The following is a 23,826-nucleotide window of genomic DNA, read 5'->3' on the forward strand; positions in this document are numbered from 1 at the left end:
AAAGCCTATCCTAGAAATTTTTTGACCATTAAACAGAATTTTAAAAGAAGACAGGTAACAAATTCAGATGTTTCTGAACATTGATAGTTGACAGTATTAGATATACATCTCATTTAGACGTTTACTGTTTCACCTAGGCATCCCACTGGTCTAAGGCATACACCTTTACAGATCACTGACATCTCAACTATATGTAACTAATTATCCCAAATGTTCTTTTTTCCACTGAAGTTTCACTGCATGTATAAATTTGCTGTCACAGTTTTACAGTTGTGAGTGACCCAGGTGAGCCATATTAAAACCCACATGGGCCTGTTGTTAAACACATTTAAAACTTTTAACAAAAACTTTGTGAGCACAATTGTGGAAAAAGTATGTGAGTTAGACAAATAAAATTTGGTATCCCTGTATTTAAGCATAAATAGATATCCTGACAAGGTTTTCTACCGTTATAGAAATTTTTCCAAAATTTTCGAACTTTTTTGGTCTTTAATATCTGCATCTGTGATTTACACTGTTGACTTTGTTATTTACATACTAATCCTAGTATTAGAGTTTTAGTTTTCTGTCATTGATTCATGTGTTGTGCCATAATTGGTCACAGTTACATCATAAAGAACCTATCTTGGAAAAATAGGTCACATTGACTCACATTTAGTAAATTATTTACTGCCTTATTATACCCAGCCTTATCTATAGGGAAGAGGCATATGGTGTTTCACATCGCTGGCTGTGTCACCCATTCACATTAAGACTGATGCATTTGAAATCAAATTTGGTATTTTATAACACTTTACAATAAATAGACGTAGATCATGTTGATTTTCACTGTTTTCTGTCAGCATATTATGGAGTTGTAACCTCCATTTTTACTTGTAAATTTTTTGAAATATACAATGGGCTGAAACCAAATTTGGTATGAGACATTACATTAAAAAGTCTTAGTCAGGTTGGATATTTATTGTTTTCAGGAAAAATGTACAGATTTATGCCCCTGTTTCACTCTGAGCTTTTTGCAGTTCATTGATCTTGGCAGGGACCATCCATGTTGTTCCAATTATTCATGGCTCTACTTAACATGCTAGTAGATGCACAGATTGATGAGCACTTTATAATAAATATTCGTCTAAAATATATTCCACACAGAAATTAATTATTCCATTATAAAAATTTCCCATCACAACAATATGCTGTTGAAATACACTTCCTTCAGCAGGGCTCGAAATTAGTGGTAGTCCGCTAGCCCGAGGCTAGCAGATTTCCTGTCGGACTAGTAACTTTCATAATGTTAATAGCCCGATGGGCTAGTAAGTTTCGGTTATCAATAGTCAGCGTTTGTTTACGCCATTCCCTAATAAAGACTTGACTTAGCAGATGTTCTGTTGAATCAAAGCAATGGCCATTGTAAACACACTCATAAAATATTAGCATGAGAAGATGAAGTCAATTTCTGCCTCGGAAATTGCATTTCTATAACAAGAATCCATCCAATTTTGTGCATTTCACTTAACAGCGCAAATTATGGTCCCGTCATTAACAATTGAAGTTTAGTAATTGATCCTAATTAATCTGATAACGAATTAAATGAAAAAATGACGTGGTATCACACTTTATTCACTCAACCACAGTAACAAACTACAAAGCGGCATACTACACAAAAGAACACAGCAAAAACTATTCAAAGAAATTAGTTTGCACATTTTTTTGTTTAAGGTTCTATTTTTTTTTTTGCTCGCTACCCAAACGCTCCAACAGTCACAAACAGGAAACTACATATTTTACATTTCCAGCGAAATAATTATAGAATTAGATCAATTTATTACGATTATGTTATTGACACTTCCTTTCCATACAACTACTTTTTCTATGATGATAAGAATAGTTTTTATATTTTTCCCTTACAAGAAAGAACAAATAATTAAATACACGTGGGAATTAAAATCTCTGAGCATGGGCATCTAAGATTTGAAAATTTTCCGCCTTATTGTTAATTTCAACAATACATTGAGGTTTGATTAATTAGGAACAATTACCAAACTTACGACTTATGATACCATAATTGGAGCTGTTAAATACAATGCGCCAAGTGTCAGATGGCTTCGTTTGATGGGAACACACCTTTTCCAAGCTGAAACTAACACTATCTTCTGATGCTAATATTTTATAACAGTGTTTACAATAGCCACTGCTTTGATCATGCAGAACATCTGCTGAAGTTAAGTCTTTGTTAGGGAGAGGCCATTTAATTGTGAGAGGGGGCAAAGACACGTGTTTTGAAACGTGTTTCTTGCTCTGACTTTCTTATATAAAAGACACTGTGCCATTCCTTTTCTTGCTTTAAATGATTTGCATCAGCTATACTGTAACATCTCGTATTTCAAAACAAGGCACAATTCCCTCCTTATAAGACAGGCAAAATGTGGCATTTGATAAAAGGTGTTCAGCCACCGGAAGAAAAGCAAAAGTTGAATGAGAATGATGAGGAATAATTCTTATGATAGGGAAAAGCGTAATGGAAAGTTTCAGAAGAAATTGACAAAAGACAGGGAATGGCTGAATTATGACAAGGAAAGGAACATTATGTGGTGTAACTGGTGTACACAATTCACAAAAACAAACACACAGAAAACATCCAGTTTTGTTGCGGGTTGTTCGAACTTTACAATTGAATTAGTAAACGTACATGAAAGCTGTGTGACATTGTTTTGTGAACAGGACTAGTAAAGATTTGGCAGGACTAGTAAATTTCTCAATATACTAGTCCTTCTGGCTACAAAGAAATTTGTGTTAAATTCGAGTACTGTTTGGTATGGAAGATAACATGTCAAATGATTTATAATGTGGCCTTTGCATTGCTTCTCACACTAGATTGTCAGTTTAATCTACAGTGACCTTTTTTGTAGAAAGGTCATTTTTCATACTGAATAGTATCTGCCTGGGTCAAAGAAATTAATTTTGTTTCAAACATGAAATGCTGATAAGTAATTTTACACAAAACATTTTTTGTTTTTATGAGCTTAAAGTCCTTCAGATTAAAATTTTCAAAGTGCAAGATTGGAAAAACAATAAATTAATATTTTATCAACAAGATGTCAGTTTTACACGTTAAACATAGTAACTCTTAAAAGAAGTTTATTCTGAGATGAATGAAATTTTACAGAATATGAAAAATCTCTTATAACTCATCAGTTTTTATGTTGAAATTTCCTTTCTTAACAGATGCAGTTGAACCAGAGTATGACTCCATGGGCGACCAGGGTGCTCCATTGCCAAGTGACCCAGAATCTTGTGATATATTTGACATGAAGGATGAACCTGAAGAAATGTATGATCTAGAGAACAGCCATGTTGTGTCGAGTTCCTCCCCTCTCACTTCTTCCAAAAGACAAGCATCTTATTGTGAACCAAGTGAAGGTTTCACACCGATGAAGGTTGTACACAGTTGTGATCACAGGATTGCAAAAAATGGTTCAAGAGAGATAGATACCACAAATAAACTGGATGATCGGATTAAAGTTGACATAACCAGTACTAATAAACTGGACACAGAGTCACAGAGGGATAAGCAGATGGCCTACAAACCAAATGTTTCAGGTAGAGATGTATAGTATATACTCATGTGCAAGTAATGAGTCCAACTGCAAACAACATAGACCCTGATATGTCATTGCATAATGGCCTGGCAGATCAGGGTCTGTGTTGTTTGTTCTATTGATTACTTCTAACAAACTTCCGAGACCCAGGTCAGTTTGTGCATTGTGTGATGGGTCTTTGCAGTTTGCAGTTGAACTTGTCCTATAAGCAAGTATATATGTTTGTATTCTCAGAAATTTATGACAATTTTCGTCTTGCAGGGTGTAAGCATTGAATGATTTCTCAAGGTATTATAAATGTCCGTAGAATTTTGAATTTTCTGTCAAAGCAGTGTGATTGCTTTGAGAAACTTCAAAGTTATAAATATTTTTATTCATCATATAGATGGGAGAATGTAGCCAAAAACATATACATACATGATGTCCACCTGCATACAACATACACCCTCATCTGCCATTGCAGAATTCACTGGCAGATCAGAGTTTATAGTGTTTGTTCTTCAGATTATTCCTAACAAGTAGTATAGACCCAGATCTACTGGAGCATTATGTAATGGGAATCTGAGTCTCTGTAATTTTGCAAGTGAACCTGACATAAAAGTGAGCACATAAGTAGGATTTTGTATTATGATACAGTGAATTAACAAGTGATGTCATAACAATTATATAATTATGGATTGCTTACATCAATTAAAGCACTAAATGCAATCAATGATTTTGTGTCAGTGAGCATCCATGAAAGTGCCTCCAAATTTGCATAGAACAAAAGTTAGGATTATCAGTAATTCATGATTCAGTTATTTCTTCTTAAACAGCATGCATTTATCTGCAATTTTGAAAAAGCGATGTTCTTTTCTTGTTTATGAGAAATAATAGTTTTAGTAGTCTATTTTTTTAAATAGAAATTTCAAAACACACAAGAATGTTCATGCATAACTCGCCATGTGATAACATCTAAATTAATATTTTTTTTCTCTCCCACCTGCTTTAGTTGAACACGATTTTGATGAATCTGAGGATGAAAATTTTATGACTTCTGATTATGATGATGAAGAAGGTAATATATTTATTTATCACAGTCTCATTATCAAAAACAAGGAAGAAATAGATTTTACCATTGGTATCATTAGATTCAAAGTTGCCAGGCCTGGAAGTTATAGAAAACAAACATTCCCTGTTTTGAGTTTCTGGATCAATTAAAATTTCAGAATTGTCCGATTAGTAAACCTACAATTTTATTGACCAACTTAAGAAATTAGACATTTGTCTGAGTCAGTGCAAGAGAATGTTTTTATAACACTGAGCTGGGTCAGAACTTTTCGATACAATATCAACATTATGCTACTTATATATGCTTACAACAATAGATATGAAAGATAACATGTTAATTTATTTATGCTTATGGTCTCGGTATTGCTTCTGCTTGGTTTTTAGTTGATCTGCAGTGACCAGAATTGTAGAGAAGTATTTTTTTAATAGCTGATATGCCAGGGTAAGTAGGGAATTTTATATTTGTATTCTCCAGTGTTTTAATAAGGATGAGTATCAATATTTGACTAAATTTGTTTATACAGTACAAGTTTCATGCCAAGGTGGATGGTCTGTCAGATTGCTAATTTGTGTAAATTTCTCCAGTGATAATAATGTCACATTTTAATCAACACAAATCTTACAGTTTAATATAAACAGATCATTCAGTTTAATTAACACAAATCCTATAGTTTAATGAACACAGATCAGAAGTTTAATGAACACAGATCAGACAGTTTAATAGCACAAATCATGCAGTTCAACTGACCTGAATCATACAATTTAATCAACACAGAACTTAGTTTAATTAACACAGATCCTACAGTTTAATATTCACAGATAATACAGCTTAATATACACAAATCATACAGTTTAATATACACAGATAATACAGTTTAATATACACAGATCATACAGTTTAATATACACAGATAATACAGTTTAATATACACAGATCATACAGTTTAATATACACAGATAATACAGTTTAATATACACAGATCATACAGTTTAATCAACACAGATAATACAGTTTAATATACACAAATCCTAAAGTTTAATCAACACAGATAATACAGTTTAATATACACAGATAATACAGTTTAATCAACACAGATCTTAGTTTAATCAACACAAATCCTACAGTTTAATCAACACATCATGCAGTTTAATCTACACATATCTAGATGATGAGCCTCCAAAAGAGAAGATCCTGAGACAGGATCCTCTCCTCCAGCTCAGAAATTACCAGATAGAACTTGCAAAGATCGCTGTGGGTGGAGAAAACACCATAATCTGTGCACCAACAGGGTCCGGAAAAACATGGGTAGCTTTACACATTATCAAGAAACATCTTGAGGCCACAAGACCAAGAGGTATTTAGTCTATATTAGAATCTATTTTGTTTCACATAATAATTATTGTGGCCACACATAGGCAACATCAAAATTTTTCAGCTTTGTATATTTGTTTTGCTGTAGACCACAGGGGATACTATATTAAGGTCACCAACATACCTTACTCACTCAGATTTAAAAGTTTTCTTTCAAACCATGATACATTTTCTTATCGAGAGGCCTGTAATGGTTTTTTATGCTTGTTCCTACTTATTTTAATAAAGTGTTATAGATATCCATTCATCTCTCTGTCTTTTACCCAACTGCAACTCATTAGAGGGAATAATACAGGTTGAACAAACAAATCAGCCTGTATTTTTCTCTCTGATGAGTTGTAATAAAACTGGTCAGGGACAGGGGGTGACTAGGACACCCCAGCAGATGGGATAGTTTGCTTCCACACCCAAATAGTCATCATCATCCTTAAGTTTATATTCAATCAGAAGTGACGGTTACCCTCTGCAGGAATCCAGCCTACAAGATCCCAAAACCATTGACAGCCCAGTGAGTCTATACAAGAGTGCATCACTCTTGTCCAGCTCTTCTACACATGCAAATGTCAGGAGAAATGAGACTTCAGATAAGAAGAGGAAACTGGAAAAACAAGTTACATAATGCCCAGAAACGAAGTGTTTGCAACTACCAACCCAATCAATTCTGCTTTATAAAGAAGCAAGAAAACTTCTTTCCAAATATGTGAAATTATAAAAGGTGTCTGACTTCCTCCAAGAGTGTGATCTCTACACCCAAGATTGGCTAATTTCATCAGTGCTTGGAACACCATCCTTCAAGAAAACTCAGAGAAACTAACCAGCCGTACATTCACCCACACACTTAACAGGACTTCATCTAGTTACTCGCCAGCACGAAATGTGGGAAACAGTATGTAGGTGAGACTAAAAGGGAATTCCAAGTGAGAATAAAAGAGCACTTGAGGGATATCCATAAAGATTTCATGGTGCCTAAGCATTTTAATTTATCCAACCACAACACAGATTGTGTTAAATATCAGATAATAGGAATTATTAAATCTCACTAGTAGCACTATTTTTAGGAAAGCTAGAGAACTTTACTGGATATACTAATTATACAGTCTACAGCCAGTACTACTACTACCTGGGATTAACATCTTTGTTTAATTGGGAGTACAGGCATTTTTAACTTACAGTGAAGATTGCCACCAAATTATACAGGCACATTCATCCCAAAGTCTATTTGGTCCTAAATGACAATATCGTGACCATCTAAAAAATCTTTTTATCACTCATCCTCCTGAATGGATGGTCATATTGACATAGATTTCCACAAAAAAAACAACTTATTATGATATTACAGTCAATATTGCCACCATGACAGCCATCTTGAAAATCTTGTTATCGGTCATTATCAGCACAAGGTTTTCAAAAACAGATGTCTAACAGTGTCTGGTTGATCTTACGTAAAAATCTTGCAGATCCTACATCCAATTTGATCACCAGATTGTTTCAACTCACAACAGTTAAAAATTAGAAATGGTTTTAACTTGGATTCTTTTTGGCCAGTAAAAAATCTGTCTTGTCAAGAGAATCTTGTTTTGTCATTATTATGCATTTTCTATTTTATTTTGAATGCAGAAGAAAAGCATAGATTGTGGACTAAATATATCTGATTTTACTTAAAACTAGTGTTCTCTTCAGCAAGTTTTAAAAAATTAAACTTTTCTTCCATGCATTTAAATTTAGACATGTTTTTTTAAAATTTGTCAAGTACATTGTGAGATGACTAATTCATTCATTTGATGAGCTCTGACTCAAAAGCAGTCTAGTATCCAGTACAATATTTAAGGGAGACTGAATTAAAGCACTAGCAAAATAATTCTAACAAAATCATGATTAAGTTTTTATTTCTGAAGTTGATTTCCGTTATTCCTCATCTATGTATGTATTTTTTCTTTGCTTATAATTTAGACTGAGCACCATTCATTAGCCTTTATTTTCTTTGACAGAGAAAAGAACAGTGGCATTTATGGCTAAAACCAACCCACTCATAAAGCAACAATATAGACGTTGTACCAAATTTCTGCCACAATACAGGGTAAGTTTTTAGTCTATCTTTATGACAGTTGCAAATTCTGTTTTATATTTAGTGCTTTGGATGACATACATTTATATCATGGATGACATAACTTTATACCATGGATGGCATAAATTTATACCATGGATGACATAAATTTATACCATGGATGGCATAAATTTATACCATGGATGACATAACTTTATAACATGGATGGCATAAATTTATACCATGGATGACATAACTTTATACCATGGATGGCATAACTTTATACCATGGATGACATAACTTTATACCATGGATGACATACATTTATATCATGGATGACATAACTTTATACCATGGATGGCATAAATTTATACCATGGATGACATAACTTTGTACCATGTAATGCAAAATGTTATTCTGAAATTTTAAAATCAAGGACTACATAGCTAGGGCAATAGTAAAATGTTTGCTATGTACCGCTTCTTTTCTGTCTTAAATCTTGACTTCAGATTCAAGTTTGTCATTATTGTAATGTCTTTCCAACACTGTGTACTGTAATGTAAATACATTTTTATCCTTTTTTGCTTTAAGTTAAACTTGCATCCAGGTAGTACAGACAGGAAGTGAAAAATAATGCACCACCATAGATGGCACACATAGTTGAGCCAAATGAGTCACAATGACCTAGTTTAACAGACAGAATCGTGCAATATATCCATGTCATCCATTCTAGTTTTCTCAGTCTCATCACATGTGTGGATACTAGGTCTGATTTTGAGATATGAAACTAATTTGTTTATAATTTGTCTCAAGTGTCTTTGTTAATTTATATGGCATTATGTGAATTTGTATTGTTCTGTGCAAGTAATTTATAATTTGTGTTTGTGTCTTAAATTGTGCATTATCTTTTATTGTCACCTTAGAAAGTTATGTCAGAATAAAAGGGAACTTTGATTATTTGCCCTTGCTGTTTTCCAAATTTCTACAGTTAGTGTACACACACACACACACACACACACACACACACTTCAAAGGTCTGTGATTTCCATTAGGTTCTTAGGTTTCTTCCAGCCTTAAAGACAACCCTGTGTGCCAACATCGATACCTCAAAGATAGAAAATATAAGGTGTGTGAAAATTTTGTGTACAGTCCACACACAAAAAGAAAAAGTGAAAATTTAAAAAAAAAAATTGCATATAATCCATATTAGAAATATAATGGTTCACTATATGTATTGGCATCGCAATATTTTCATGCTGTGTCAATCACCATGTTACTGCTAGAATATCTGATACTTATTATATGCTCATTTTTTTCCCTGTTAACTTTACATTGTCAGAATTGTTCAGTATTCCCCGATATTGAACGCGCGACAATACACATATAGCATTCACATGAATAAAGGAACTACTTTCTATTGTAAACAAACAACGACTCAGACACCAGCACTTTTGATTTGTAAACAAATCATATACACTCGCGTAAGAGGCTGTTTACGTTGTGGTTATTTAAATTTGCTTCTGAATGAACAAAAACATTTTTTGTGGACTGCAAAAAAAACAAACAGCTGTTTTGGCACATTCTGCATTGATACAATGTTACGGATTTAGGCTAGCTACATTATATAAAAGACGGATGATTATGTCCTTACAAATAACATACAAGTGATGAGGAATATACTGTATTCTTTATCTGGTGATAAGAATGGCAAAATAAAATATACTTACAGTTTTACATCCTGAATTTCCTCAAAATGTTTTTTCTTAATTCTGCAAATCCGAATTACATGAGCCATGTCATAGGTTTTCAATCTGGATTACACATTTCAAAAGTGTGCTGTAATTTCGATGATAAGAGCAATTGCATCCTCCTTACTGCACTCAAAATGAAATACACATTAAATTCCATAGCGTCTTTTTGAAAATTGCAATTGAAAGACTTCATATTTTCCCACGTTATGATTTCAAACATTCAATGACAGAAACACATTTGCAGACGTAAACACGCTTCTCCCGTGACACTTCAGTCCGATGTATTTCATGTATGATTTGCACAGATGAATCCAGTCCAAAATCACAAACCTTCGTCGAATCGAAACAAAATACCAAAATATATTCACTCCAGATCAAATGGAAAAGTCGTTGCAATGCGCATTCATTCACAATATGACTGCAAATTTTAATTTTAACTAGACACACCATTTTCTTTCGAAAGTTATTTCGACCGCGCAACTAAATTCAAATTTATCTGGGTGGAGCTATGTGCGCGTTAATAATGATGTCATTTTGTAATGTCAAATCTGCGCTTGTGTATTTAGTTTGGAATATGGCATTCATTCATTTACGTTGTTTCTTGTAGTGTATTTTGTTTATATAATTAAACCTTAGGTAGAATTAAAAAATGAGCATATAATAAAAAGGTTACTGCATTTGTATGGGAAAATACGAACTCGTTCGTGCAGTATTCATTCCAAAAACTTGTTCCTATTTTCCCATACAAACGCAGTAACCTATAAATATTGTTAGTGTGACAATGCATTGATGTAGTATGATGTATCATGCAAATATGTCATATCACATTGCTAGTGTGACAATACATTGATATAGTATCATGTATCACATTGTTAGTGTGACAATACATTTATATATTATCATTTATCACATTGTTAGTGTGACAATACATTGATGTAGTATCATGTATCACATTGTTAGTGTGACAATACATTGATATAGTATGATGTATCACATTGTTAGTGTGACAATACATTGATGTAGTATCATTTATCACATTGCTAGTGTGACAATACATTGATGTAGTATCATGTATCACATTGTTAGTGTGACAATACATTGATATAGTATGATGTATCACATTGTTAGTGTGACAATACATTGATATAGTATCATTTATCACATTGCTAGTGTGACAATACATTGATGTAGTATGATGTATCACATTGTTAGTGTGACAATACATTGATGTAGTTAGTGTGACAATACATTGATATAGTATCATGTATCACATTGTTAGTGTGACAATACATTGATGTAGTATGATGTATCACATTGTTTGTGTGACAATACATTGATGTAGTATGATGTATCACATTGTTAGTGTGACAATACATTGATGTAGTATGATGTATCACATACCAAATGAATAAAAGGGGATAAAACAAACAAAAACTAAAATCACTTTATCCTCTGCAAGAAATGTGATAGATTTCATTAGTTTGCTTGTTTTAGCTGTCCTATGTGATAGACATGAGTTCTTAGGCTGGTTTCCCTTCTCACATAGAGAAGTCATTAGTTCCAATGACATAATTCAGAATCAGTTTGGTTGTATATATTTATGTAACATGATAAATGAATCATATTTTGAACATTTCTTTTCATTTGTTTTGAGTTTTTATTTTACTACAAAATCATTTATAAAAGGTAATTTTTATTTGTATTTATTTTGTGAACAAATAGATTAACTTCTTATTTCATGCTTACTAAAATAGTGGACGAAATCTTAATCATGGATCTCCAGCTATATATTTAAGGCCCCCATCTGCAAATAATTTTAGTTTCTAGGATTAAACAAAAGTCATTGCAATGGACTGACACTCTGCTGGCCAAAAAGAATTCCAGGAATCCAAGATTAAACTGTTTCTTCTTTTTTAACTGCTGAGTGTTGAAAGCATTTCAGTCTGATATTCTTTAGACCAGGGCTTTAGGAAGGCCATTGTAATGGTCAGTGGTGTTGACCAAAATGGATGTGTGATCAGCATCATTTAATACCAACTAAACATTATTCGAAGTCTTTTGGTGAAAACCCTATGTTAAAAAGACCATCCTTTCAGTGCCAGTAGCAGTAATAAGATTTTCAAGACTGCAGTTGTAACAGCCAAATTTTGTTTAAATGACTAACACAAAACTTTTAAACAACAGGAATTTATTAATAAATAAATGAAGCAGTCTTCAACAGCTGGTGTTTATAACTAATATTTAACCTATATCATAATAAATATAGTATTGCATGCCAAGCATATAATATATATCATGGTTTTATCATATTGCACCCCAGCATCATGATATGTATAATTTCACAACCAAGCTGGTGATGCACAGCCCTGATCTACATCATACTCAATCAGTTTACCACAGTCCTAAATACTTAACCAGAGTAGCCACAGCACTAATCCACATCCTACTTAATCAGATTTTGTGACAGTCCTAATGCATGTCATACTTAATCAGAGTTTGCCTCAGCCCTAATCCATGTCATGCTTAATCAGAGTTTGCCTCAGCCCTAATCAATGTCATACTTAATCAGAGTTTGCCTCAGCCCTAATCCATATCATACTTAATCAGAGTTTGCCTCAGCCCTAATCCATGTCATACTTAATCAGAATTTGCCTCAGCCCTAATCCATGTCATACTTGATCAGAGTTTGCCTCAGCCCTAATCCATGTCATACTTAATCAGAGTTTGCCTCAGCCCTAATCCATGTCATACTTACTCAGAGTTTGCCTCAGCCCTAATCCATGTCATACTTAATCAGAGTTTGCCTCAGCCCTAATCCATGTCATACCTAATCAGAGTTTGCCTCAGCCCTAATCCATGTCATAACTTAATCAGAGTTTGCCTCAGCCCTAATCCATGTCATATTTAATCAGTTTGCCTCAGCCCTAATCCATGTTATACTTAATCAGAGTTTGCCTTAGCCCTAATCTACATCCTACTTAATCAGATTTTGTGACAGTCCTAATCCATATCATACTTAATCAGAGTTTGCTTCAGCCCTAATTCATGTCATACTTAAAGAGTTTGCCTCAGCCCTAATCCATGTCATACTTAATCAGAGTTTGCAACAGCCCTAATCCATATCATGCTCAGAGTTAGACACAACCCTAATCCCTGTCATACTTAATCAGTTTGCCATTGCCCTAATCCATTTAATATTTAATCAGAGTTTGCCTTAGCCCTAATCCATATAATGCTTAATCAGTTTGCCACAGTCCTAATCTGTATCATACTTAATCAGAGTTAGCCACAAGTCTAATCCATGTCATACTTAATCAGAGTTTGTTATAGTTCTAAGCTATAGTACACTTAATCAGAGTTTGGCTCTAACCTAATTCACATCATACTAAATCAGTTTGCCACACAGCTATAATCCATATCATACATAACCAGAGTTTGTTATAGTCCTAATCTAGTAGCACACTCAATCACAGTTAGGCTCAGCCTTATGGTATTTTAATTTTTCTGTGAGTGTGTATTTGTGTGTGTATATATATATATATATATATATATATATATATATATATATATATATATATATATATATATATATCTAAATAGATTTTTACATAACACAGACATCCTTGGTAACTGGTGACACTGAAGAATCAACCCATTTGGATGCATTTTTACCAGTATCTGATATCCTATGCTTTACACCACAAATTTTGGTTAATAATCTGGAAAGCAAATCTGTCAAATCTCTGAGTGAATTCACACTATTGATTGTCGATGAATGTCACCATACCAAGAAGGAAGATGCATACAACAAACTGATGAGGAAATATCTGATGGATCTGGAGAGAAAAAACATCAAAAATTTGCCTCAGGTAAAATTGTACATCTATCTTTATCTGTCTGCCTGTTTGTATGTAGAAGTGTGTGGTATTTATATGTATATCTATGTAGAAGTGTGTGGTATTTATATGTATATCTATGTAGAAGTGTGTGGTATTTATATGTGCATGTGTATTTGTGTTAGAACATGTGCAGCATGTTCTTAAAACTCAAATGACACCCTGCAAGTTTTGGGGCCACCTGAATATAATCATTGCTTTTTAAATGTGTTTTAGTGTCACCTGAATATAATCATTGCTTTTTAAATGTGTTTTAGTGTCACCTGAAAAAAATCATTGCTACTGAGTCATGTATTAGAGGCCACCTGAATATAATCTTTGCTTTTTAAACATGTGTTTTGGGCAATGTGAATATAATCATTGCTACTTAGACATGTATTTGGGCAATGTAAATATAATCATTTCTATTTAGACATGTATTTGGGCAATGTGAATATAATCATTGCTATTTAGATATGTATTTGGGCAATATAAATATAATCATTTCTATTTAGACATGTATTTGGGCAATGTGAATATAATCATTGCTATTTAGAGATGTATTTGGGCAATGTGAATATAATCATTGCTATTTAGAGATGTATTTGGGCAATGTGAATATAATCATTGCTATTTAGAGATGTATTTGGGCAATGTGAATATAATCATTGCTATTTAGACGTGCATTTGGGCAATGTGAATATAATCATTGCTATTTAGACGTGCATTTGGGCAATGTAAATATAATCATTGATGTTTAGATGTGCATTTGGGCAATGTAAATATAATCATTGCTGTTTAGATGAGCATTTGGGCAATGTAAATATAATCATTGCTATTTAGACCTGCATTTGGGCAATGTGAATATAATGATTGCTATTTAGACGTGCATTTGGGCAATGTAAATATAATCATTGCTATTTAGACGTGCATTTGGGCAATGTGAATATAATCATTGCTATTTAGACGTGCATTTGGGCAATGTGAATATAATCATTGCTATTTAGACGTACATTTGGGCAATGTAAATATAATCATTTCTATTTAGACGTGCATTTGGGCAATGTGAATATAATCATTTCTATTTAGACATGCATTTGGGCAATGTGAATATAATCATTGCTATTTAGACGTGCATTTGGGCAATGTGAATATAATCATTGCTATTTAGACGTGCATTTGGGCAATGTGAATATAATCATTGCTATTTAGACGTGCATTTGGGCAATGTGAATATAATCATTGCTATTTAGACGTGCATTTGGGCAATGTGAATATAATCATTGCTATTTAGACGTGCATTTGGGCAATGTAAATATAATCATTGCTATTTAGACGTGCATTTGGGCAATGTGAATATAATCATTGCCATTTAGACATGCATTTGGGCAATGTGAATATAATCATTTCTATTTAGACCTGCATTTGGGCAATGTAAATATAATCATTTCTGTTTAGACCTGCATTTGGGCAATGTGAATATAATCATTGCTATTTAGACGTACATTTGGGCAATGTGAATATAATCATTGCTATTTAGACGTGCATTTGGGCAATGTGAATATCATCATTGCTATTTAGACATGTATTTGGGCAATGTAAATATGATCATTTCTATTTAGACATGTATTTGGGCAATATGAATATAATCATTGCCATTTAGATATTCATTCAGGCTCAATGTTGTAGATTAATTTGTATGCAGTTTTCAAGGTCTTCACACAGCTTTTTCAGTTCTGAACTTCACATGTATTTGTCTAAACTTGATTACTGTATATACTCATATATAGAACTAGTCCAGCTGGAAACTGTATAGACCCAGATCTGCCATCACATATTGCACTGGCATATCTGGGTCTATACAGTTGTTAGGAGTTGAATATCATTAGAGAGTGATATCCTTTATATGGAACAAATTGCAGAGATGACTTGGTATCAAGCTGATGACATATAAGATATGCATACACGACTCATGAGGAGCCCAGGGTTGCCGAGTGACTTAAGGTGCTCACCTTTACAGATCCTTGATATTTCACCTCAGTCTGCATGGGTTTGAGTCTCAGGCTCAGCCAACATGGGTATGTCCAAAAGCATGCCAGTAGCTTCCTGTTTGTTAGTAGTTCTCCCCAGGGATTTCCTGGGTTCTTTCTCCACCAGATATACTGGCCACCTTGTATAGCCTATCATGTGCTGAGAAAGGGTATTAAACCCATTATAACAGCTGCATGACTTACATACCTCCTGAAGGATGGGACTCAACTCGAGAGCATACTCTAGTCATGCAGTGTTCACTGATAGTGGAACACATTCTTGGTGGTTGTATCAACATCTGTCCTGTGAGGCACATGTGAATTTTAATGTGAACTCAATTTGGAAACCTTACAATGGTGTACCACAAGAGAAAAATCTTGGACTTTTGATGGAATGCAGTTGATATTAACAAAATGCAATTGTACCATGTATTTAAGAATTGGATATCTTTTACATTTATATTTTATTTTATATACTGCATATACTTGCTTACAAGTCAAGTCAAAGTGCAGACAACAGAGATCCAGATCTGCCATAGCATAATGTGCCTGCAGATCAGGATCTGTATTGTTCTTCTGATTACTCCTAACAAACTACAAAGATCCAGATTTGCCGGTGTATCATGCAACAGCAGATCTGGGTCTGTGCATTTTGCTGTTGACTGTGCATTTTGCTGTTGACTGATCTTATAAACAAATATATACAGTATCTTCTGAAAATGTAAACATCATTAGATTTTAGTTTTATATTTATTTGGAAGGGTTTATCTTCCTAAAGTCCTTTTGGTTGCAATTCATTATATTTTCATTTCAGTTACTTTTATATGATAAATCTGTATTGTACTGACACGTTTTTAAATCCTAATACATATGAGCAAAACCAAGAGGAGAGGTAGCTCATTCAAGATCAGTGGTTTCTTCTCATGACACCAACTTTGATGTTGAAATTTCATAATCAAAATTTGTTAGTATAATGTTGGTGAAGGTGATTGCCAGAAACACCAGTGGCAGTTCAAATTCTCTGATGGCAATTTGTGTAAATATAACAATATATATGGTAATTGAAAATTTAGGAGCTTGTGTTGTTGTCAGTAATATTCCACCTTGAAGTCACTGGCATCCATTAGTGTTAATAAATTATTGAGGCTTTTACATAATGTATGGGAATACATTGTTCAACAAAGGAATATACAGAAATGCATAATTTAGCAACAAATCAAAACTGGTATAGCTTGAAAAGAAAATTTCCAAAAAAGGAGGAAATTATAAAAGAAATACAAGTTAATAATGAATAATGACTATAGTTAATGGGGGTCAGATCCAGAATGGAAACTTTCACAGTACAGCCCTTATTTGACAGTCATTAGATAACTGTATGTTTCAGTATTTTTCAATTCAGAATTTGGCAGCTTTTCAGATAGTTATAGTGTAGACCTAAATAGAACATGTAAAATCTGTTTCATAATAGATAATGTTACCAATTAATACATTTCAGGTAGTTGGACTTACAGCCTCTGTAGGAGCAGGCAAATCATCAACAGTTGATGAAGCTGTAAATTACATATTAGGCATCATGGCCAACATGGATGTATACAAGCTATCCACTGTCCAGAAATACAGAGAGGAATTGGAAAAGCATGTCAGTGTTCCAAAGGAAGGTATGCGAATATGGTATTGTCATACTTCTTTTAGGTTATTTGAGCGATTTTTCTTATGTAGTATAGCTAAGATTGCATAATACCAAAATAACGGCTTATTTACTCTCAGATAAGTAGTCTGGTGACATAAGGAGGAAAAAATCAAAATGGCTACATAAAACATATATTTTAATTTTACACAGATGCTATAGTTTAAAGTGACAAAGCAGTGATTTACCAGCTTGTTTCAGTTGTGACATTTTCCATATTTTAAATTGTTCCAAATTTTAGAATATTTGTTTTAATAAAATAAGAAATCCAATAAAACTTGTATTTTGAATTGAAAAAAAATGACATTCAGATAACTACAGTCAAACCCACTTAAATTGACCTTGGTTATCTCGAGAATCTGTGTATGTCAAGCGTTTTGATCCGGTCCCAAAAAAATCCTTCTTTATATTATGGTATTATTTCCCCACTTATCTCGACCCCTGTTAAGTCAATAATCCCGTTATATTGGGTACAAGTTTTGATCCAAAGTAAAATGTGAACCCACTTAATTTATCAAAATGCAACTTGTAATGCCCATCTTGGAGAAATTTTACAACAAATGATCCAGTGTTTTCACTACTACCGGTACCTTGGACCAGCAAGGATGAAAGAAGTCAGTATAAGACCAATTTTAACGGTACAAATACTGATCAACCAACTTCATCAATGCATGGCTTATCAGTTGCATAGAGTGGAGATAATTATGTTGTAAACAATACTTTAGAGTAAGAAAATTGCACCTTTACAGGAGCTGTGCTCATAATGGACAACATCACATGCCAACACCGTGACAATATAGTTTGTTCCACACAGCATTGTGAATTTTATCTTATCTGTAACTCTTTAAATTATAAGGTCAACATCATTAAATGTAGCTACAACTAGCTAATTAATTTTACATTATATGCTTAAAATGAGGTACTTGTAGCTACATTTAATGACAGTAAACCTGAAAATTGACAGAATTACAGATAGGATACAATTCATGATGCTGTGAGGAACAAACTATAGTGTAATCCCATTAAATATTGTCACAGTCAGTCACCAACTTAATCCATAAACAATTAACAACTTTGGTTCAAAGTTCATTTATAAAGTAAACAGTGAAAGTGTTTCCATGCTTGGTGTGAGACGTGCAAGCCTTTATCAGCTTCATCATGACTAGATCACATGACTTACAATCATCTATAAATAGAAACCAGTAAAACTCTAAACCAAGCTGGTACCCCCCTCCAAAAAAAAAAACATGGTTATTAATTTGTTTTGAACAGTAGTAAATAAAAGCTCAGATGGTATTTAAAAAATCTATAGCACCCATTATTTTTTAAAATGAAGTTGTTGATGGCTGTACAATGATTATAAATTCTTCAGTGCAAATGGAACAAAGCAGAAAGTGACCAACTGGATTAATGTTTATGAAATAGAAAGAAGAGTGCTTTAATTTGTATTGTTTTATCTTGAATCAAATATCAAAGCCTTGCAATCCATCAAAGTGATATGCTGACTTTTTCTGGCGCTGTGTTGTTGTAGACAGTCACTGATTAAAGTCACAAGGGAAATGGGACTACAACTGTGTGAATAGAATAAGTCAGCTTCCTTTAGAATTTGATATTGAAACAGTTAATTTTAACCCTTTACCTCAGAACAGAGTTACCCAGTGCAGCGTGCTATAAATAGAACACCAGTTACCTATTCAACTCCATATGCATAGGCCTGCCTGTTAACTGTTAAGCAGTGTAGTGTATGTTACGTTTAACAGCAATTTTAACCATTTTACATTTTTGGTAAACATTTATTATGTTTGAAAAAATTTAAGAGTAATGTCCGATTGTTATAGCTGTGTAACTATTAGAATGGAAGAATTTTTTATGTGCTTTAAAATCTTGAGAGAACTCGTTCACTGTTAAGTCAGTGAGACTGTGTGACCAACTGTAGCTGCCATTTCTCATACTCGAAATTTACAAGTTTTTTGTCTGCATCTACATCACTAAGTCATCTGAATTTGATAATTTATAAAAACTAATTGCTGCCTATATCAATATCAGAGCCTTTACCAAAGTTATTGAATCTTCCATAGTTGTGATTCTAATCATGAAAACTTTGTAAGTAACTGAATGAAATCTGTGACCTCCATTTTGGAGAGTGGAGATTACGAACCAGTTACTTTAAATAGCAGATATCAACTAGAGCATAAACAGTGACCATGTGATCTGACGTAATTGTCATTCGCAGAAATGAATGTAGTATTTAATAGGGGTTTTTCCCTGAAGGTAGTGTTACGAAAACTTGCTTAAAATGGCTGATGTTTACAGCAGACATCAAAAGGCGCTTCCATGCGAATGGAGTAGAGGTGTCCAAAGGCGCTTGCATGAGGTAAAGGGTTAAAAAGACTTTAAACACGTTTTACAGTTTTTCATTACATGAATACTGAGAGCCTCATCTTTTTTCTTGTAATGAGGCAAATTTTATCGGTAAAAACTGGCATACCAGTGTAAAGGAACCTCCGATGATCAGTAAAAGCTATCGATTTTTATGCACAGTTTCGGTTAGTTATTTTGATAATAGTTAAAGTCAGCACTAATAAAAGAAAATACTTTTTAAAGTAGTATAGTCCCACATGTACATGTACTTAAATTGGCCTAGATTTTGATCAGTGTGAGAAAACTATAGTCTTGTGGAGGCTTTCAAAGGGATGAGGCTATTCAAAGGGAAATAAAAACAACTTTAAACCACTAACAGTGTTACAGTAACTTAAGTGTTGTAAAAATGTGTGACTTGTTAATTAATCTCATTTAAAAGTATGCCAATCTTTTTTTCTGCCACCTGGCATGACTGAATTATTATTTTATTGTTTATTAGAAATGCCATTTGTATTTAAAATAAAACTCTGCATTTTTGGTATGTGAGATACATAATCATTGTTCTTCATTAGATTTGTCAACTAAACCCTGATTTCTTATGACTCGGTTATGTCAACAATTCTTTGATACCCCCAATGTAATTGAGATAACTGGGTTTGACTGTTGTGTAATTCATACCAGTATTTTTATTTATGCATACAACACAATTTCATTCATCCATCTGAATTCCCTAGTAATGTCCATTTTGTTCTATGGGAATTAGTCTGTAGTTGTGAGTTCTACATTTTCACTACAACTTTACAAAATATAGGGAAGTATGAAATAAAATAAAGGTGTACTTCTTGATAACAAGGTAATGTCAGTTTTCCAAGTATTTTTCGATCTTATCTGTCCAGATTTGTTAGCCTTTTGCAGCTAAGAATGGATGATAGTATCAATTCACTATGTGTGTTATTGATGAGAACTGGTTGAATGCTATTGCACTGATTCACTACAAGCATTGTTGATTAATGATTGGATGATAGTACTGATTCACTACATCCATTATTGATGAGACCTGGTTAGTACCAATTCACATACATACATTATTGATGAGAACTGCTTGGATGCTAGTACCAATTCACATACATACATTATTGATGAGAACTGCTTGGATGCTAGTACCAATTCACATACATACATTATTGATGAGAACTGCTTGGATGCTAGTACCAATTCACATACATACATTATTGATGAGAACTGCTTGGATGCTAGTACCAATTCACATACATACATTATTGATGAGAACTGCTTGGATGCTAGTACCAATTCACATACATACATTATTGATGAGAACTGGTTGGATGCTAGTACCGATTCACTACATCCATTATTGGTGAGAACTGGTTAGTACCAATTCACTACATGCATTATTGATGAGAACTAGTTGAATGCTATAGTACTGATTCACTTTAAGATTATTGATTAATGATTGGATGCTACTACTGATTCATTACATGTATTATTGATTAATGATTGGATGGATGCTACTACCGATTCACTACATGTATTATTGATTATTGGATGGATGCTACTACTGATTCACTACATGTATTATTGATTAATGATTGGATGGATGCTACTACCGATTCACTACATGTATTATTGATTAATGATTGGATGGATGCTACTACCGATTCACTACATGTATTATTGATTAATGATTGGATGGATGCTACTACTGATTCACTACATGTATTATTGATTAATGATTGGATGGATGCTACTACTGATTCACTACATGTATTATTGATTAATGATTGGATGGATGCTACTACCGATTCACTACATGTATTATTGATTATTGGATGGATGCTACTACTGATTCACTACATGTATTATTGATTAATGATTGGATGGATGCTACTACCGATTCACTACATGTATTATTGATTAATGATTGGATGGATGCTACTACTGATTCACTACATGTATTATTGATTAATGATTGGATGGATGCTACTACTGATTCACTACATGTATTATTGATTAATGATTGGATGGATGCTACTACCGATTCACTACATGTATTATTGATTATTGGATGGATGCTACTACTGATTCATTACATGTATTATTGATTAATGATTGGATGGATGCTACTACCGATTCACTACATGTATTATTGATTAATGATTGGATGCTACTACCGATTCATTACATGTATTATTGATTAATGATTGGATGCTACTACCGATTCATTACATGTATTATTGATTATTGGATGGATGCTACTACTGATTCACTACATGTATTATTGATTAATGATTGGATGGATGCTACTACCGATTTACTACATGTATTATTAATTATTGGATGGATGCTACTACTGATTCACTACATGTATTATTGATTAATGATTGGATGGATGCTACTACCGATTCACTACATGTATTATTGATTATTGGATGGATGCTACTACTGATTCACTACATGTATTATTGATTAATGATTGGATGGATGCTACTACCAATTCACTACATGTATTATTGATTATTGGATGGATGCTACTACTGATTCATTACATGTATTATTGATTAATGATTGGATGGATGCTACTACCGATTCACTATATGTATTATTGATTAATGATTGGATGCTACTACCGATTCACTACATGTATTATTGATTATTGGATGGATGCTACTACTGATTCACTACATGTATTATTGATTAATGATTGGATGGATGCTGCTACCGATTTACTACATGTATTATTGATTAATGATTGGATGCTACTACCGATTCATTACATGCATTATTGATTATTGGATGGATGCTACTACTGATTCACTACATGTATTATTGATTAATGATTGGATGGATGCTACTACCGATTTACTACATGTATTATTGATTATTGGATGGATGCTACTACCGATTTACTACATGCATTATTGATTATTGGATGGATGCTACTACCGATTTACTACATGTATTATTGATTATTGGATGGATGCTACTACCGATTTACTACATGTATTATTGATTATTGGATGGATGCTACTACCGATTCACTACATGTATTATTGATTATTGGATGGATGCTACTACCGATTCACTACATGTATTATTGATTATTGGATGGATGCTACTACTGATTCACTACATGTATTATTGATTATTGGATGGATGCTACTACTGATTCACTACATGCATTATTGATTAATGATTGGATGGATGCTGCTACCGATTCACTACATGTATTATTGATTATTGGATGGATGCTAATACCAATTCACTACATGTATTATTGATTAATGATTGGATGGATGCTGCTACCGATTTACTACATGTATTATTGATTAATGATTGGATGCTACTACCGATTCACTACATGTATTATTGATTATTGGAAGGATGCAATAGTACTGATTCACTAAATGTGTTATTTATAACTTGTTGGATGCTAATACAGATTCACTGATGTGTTACTATAGTAAATATGGGATTTAGTGTCAGTTATATTTTAATGTCAATAGAGACAATTCTGCAAAATTTAAGCAACCAAACTATTCTGTAATTGATGCTTAACACATTAACCCCTGGCAACAAGTTTACGTGGCAGAAGGTAGTAGCCTACTGCTGAGCTCAGTAGTGTCAAGTTCATGTATGATACACTAAAGTGGGTGGTATTATAGAAAGGTAGACAGATGTAGCTCTACAATGATACCAAATAATCTTGAATTTCTAGTTGCACTGCAAAATACAGAGGGAAAAACCTCATTTATTTTACCCGATTCTTTTCTATCCAAAATTCGCCCATGGTCGGAATCCAATTTTGTGTCTGGAGTTTAGACTTTTTGGTCTCAGATCTCAGGCAGACTGGTATGAACTGCAAACAGACAGATGAACCTTTGCAAAAAGTAGGATAAGATGGGCATTTGGAATAAAGAGTGGTCTCAGTACGAAAATAATGGGTAAGTTAAGCAAAAAAAAAAGAAGAAAAAAGAACTCCAACTGCGTGAGCCAAATAGCCAATGAAAAACAATGTTTCTAACACAACTAGGCAGTATGTTAT

The 23,826-nt window shown here is 33.3% G+C and overlaps 1 protein-coding gene across 2 annotated transcripts in view; it reads left to right on the top strand.

The window, feature by feature from the left end:
• The window catches only part of LOC149795129 (ATP-dependent RNA helicase DHX58-like), a 68,534-nt gene that overhangs the window by 15,232 nt on the left and 29,476 nt on the right, over positions 1-23,826 (top strand). For both annotated transcript variants that reach the window (XM_089964835.1, XM_089964836.1), the window contains exons 6-11: positions 3,220-3,594; positions 4,585-4,650; positions 5,810-5,998; positions 8,004-8,092; positions 13,428-13,679; positions 17,211-17,373. In XM_089964835.1, coding sequence (XP_089820961.1) covers positions 3,220-3,594; positions 4,585-4,650; positions 5,810-5,998; positions 8,004-8,092; positions 13,428-13,679; positions 17,211-17,373 — 1,134 coding nt within the window. The remainder of the gene's footprint in view (positions 1-3,219; positions 3,595-4,584; positions 4,651-5,809; positions 5,999-8,003; positions 8,093-13,427; positions 13,680-17,210; positions 17,374-23,826) is intronic.

The sequence above is a fragment of the Sinohyriopsis cumingii genome, chromosome 7 (genome assembly GCF_028554795.1).
Source record: "Sinohyriopsis cumingii isolate HCF-2022 chromosome 7, ASM2855479v2, whole genome shotgun sequence".
In the NCBI taxonomy this organism is placed as follows: Eukaryota; Metazoa; Mollusca; class Bivalvia; order Unionida; family Unionidae; genus Sinohyriopsis; species Sinohyriopsis cumingii.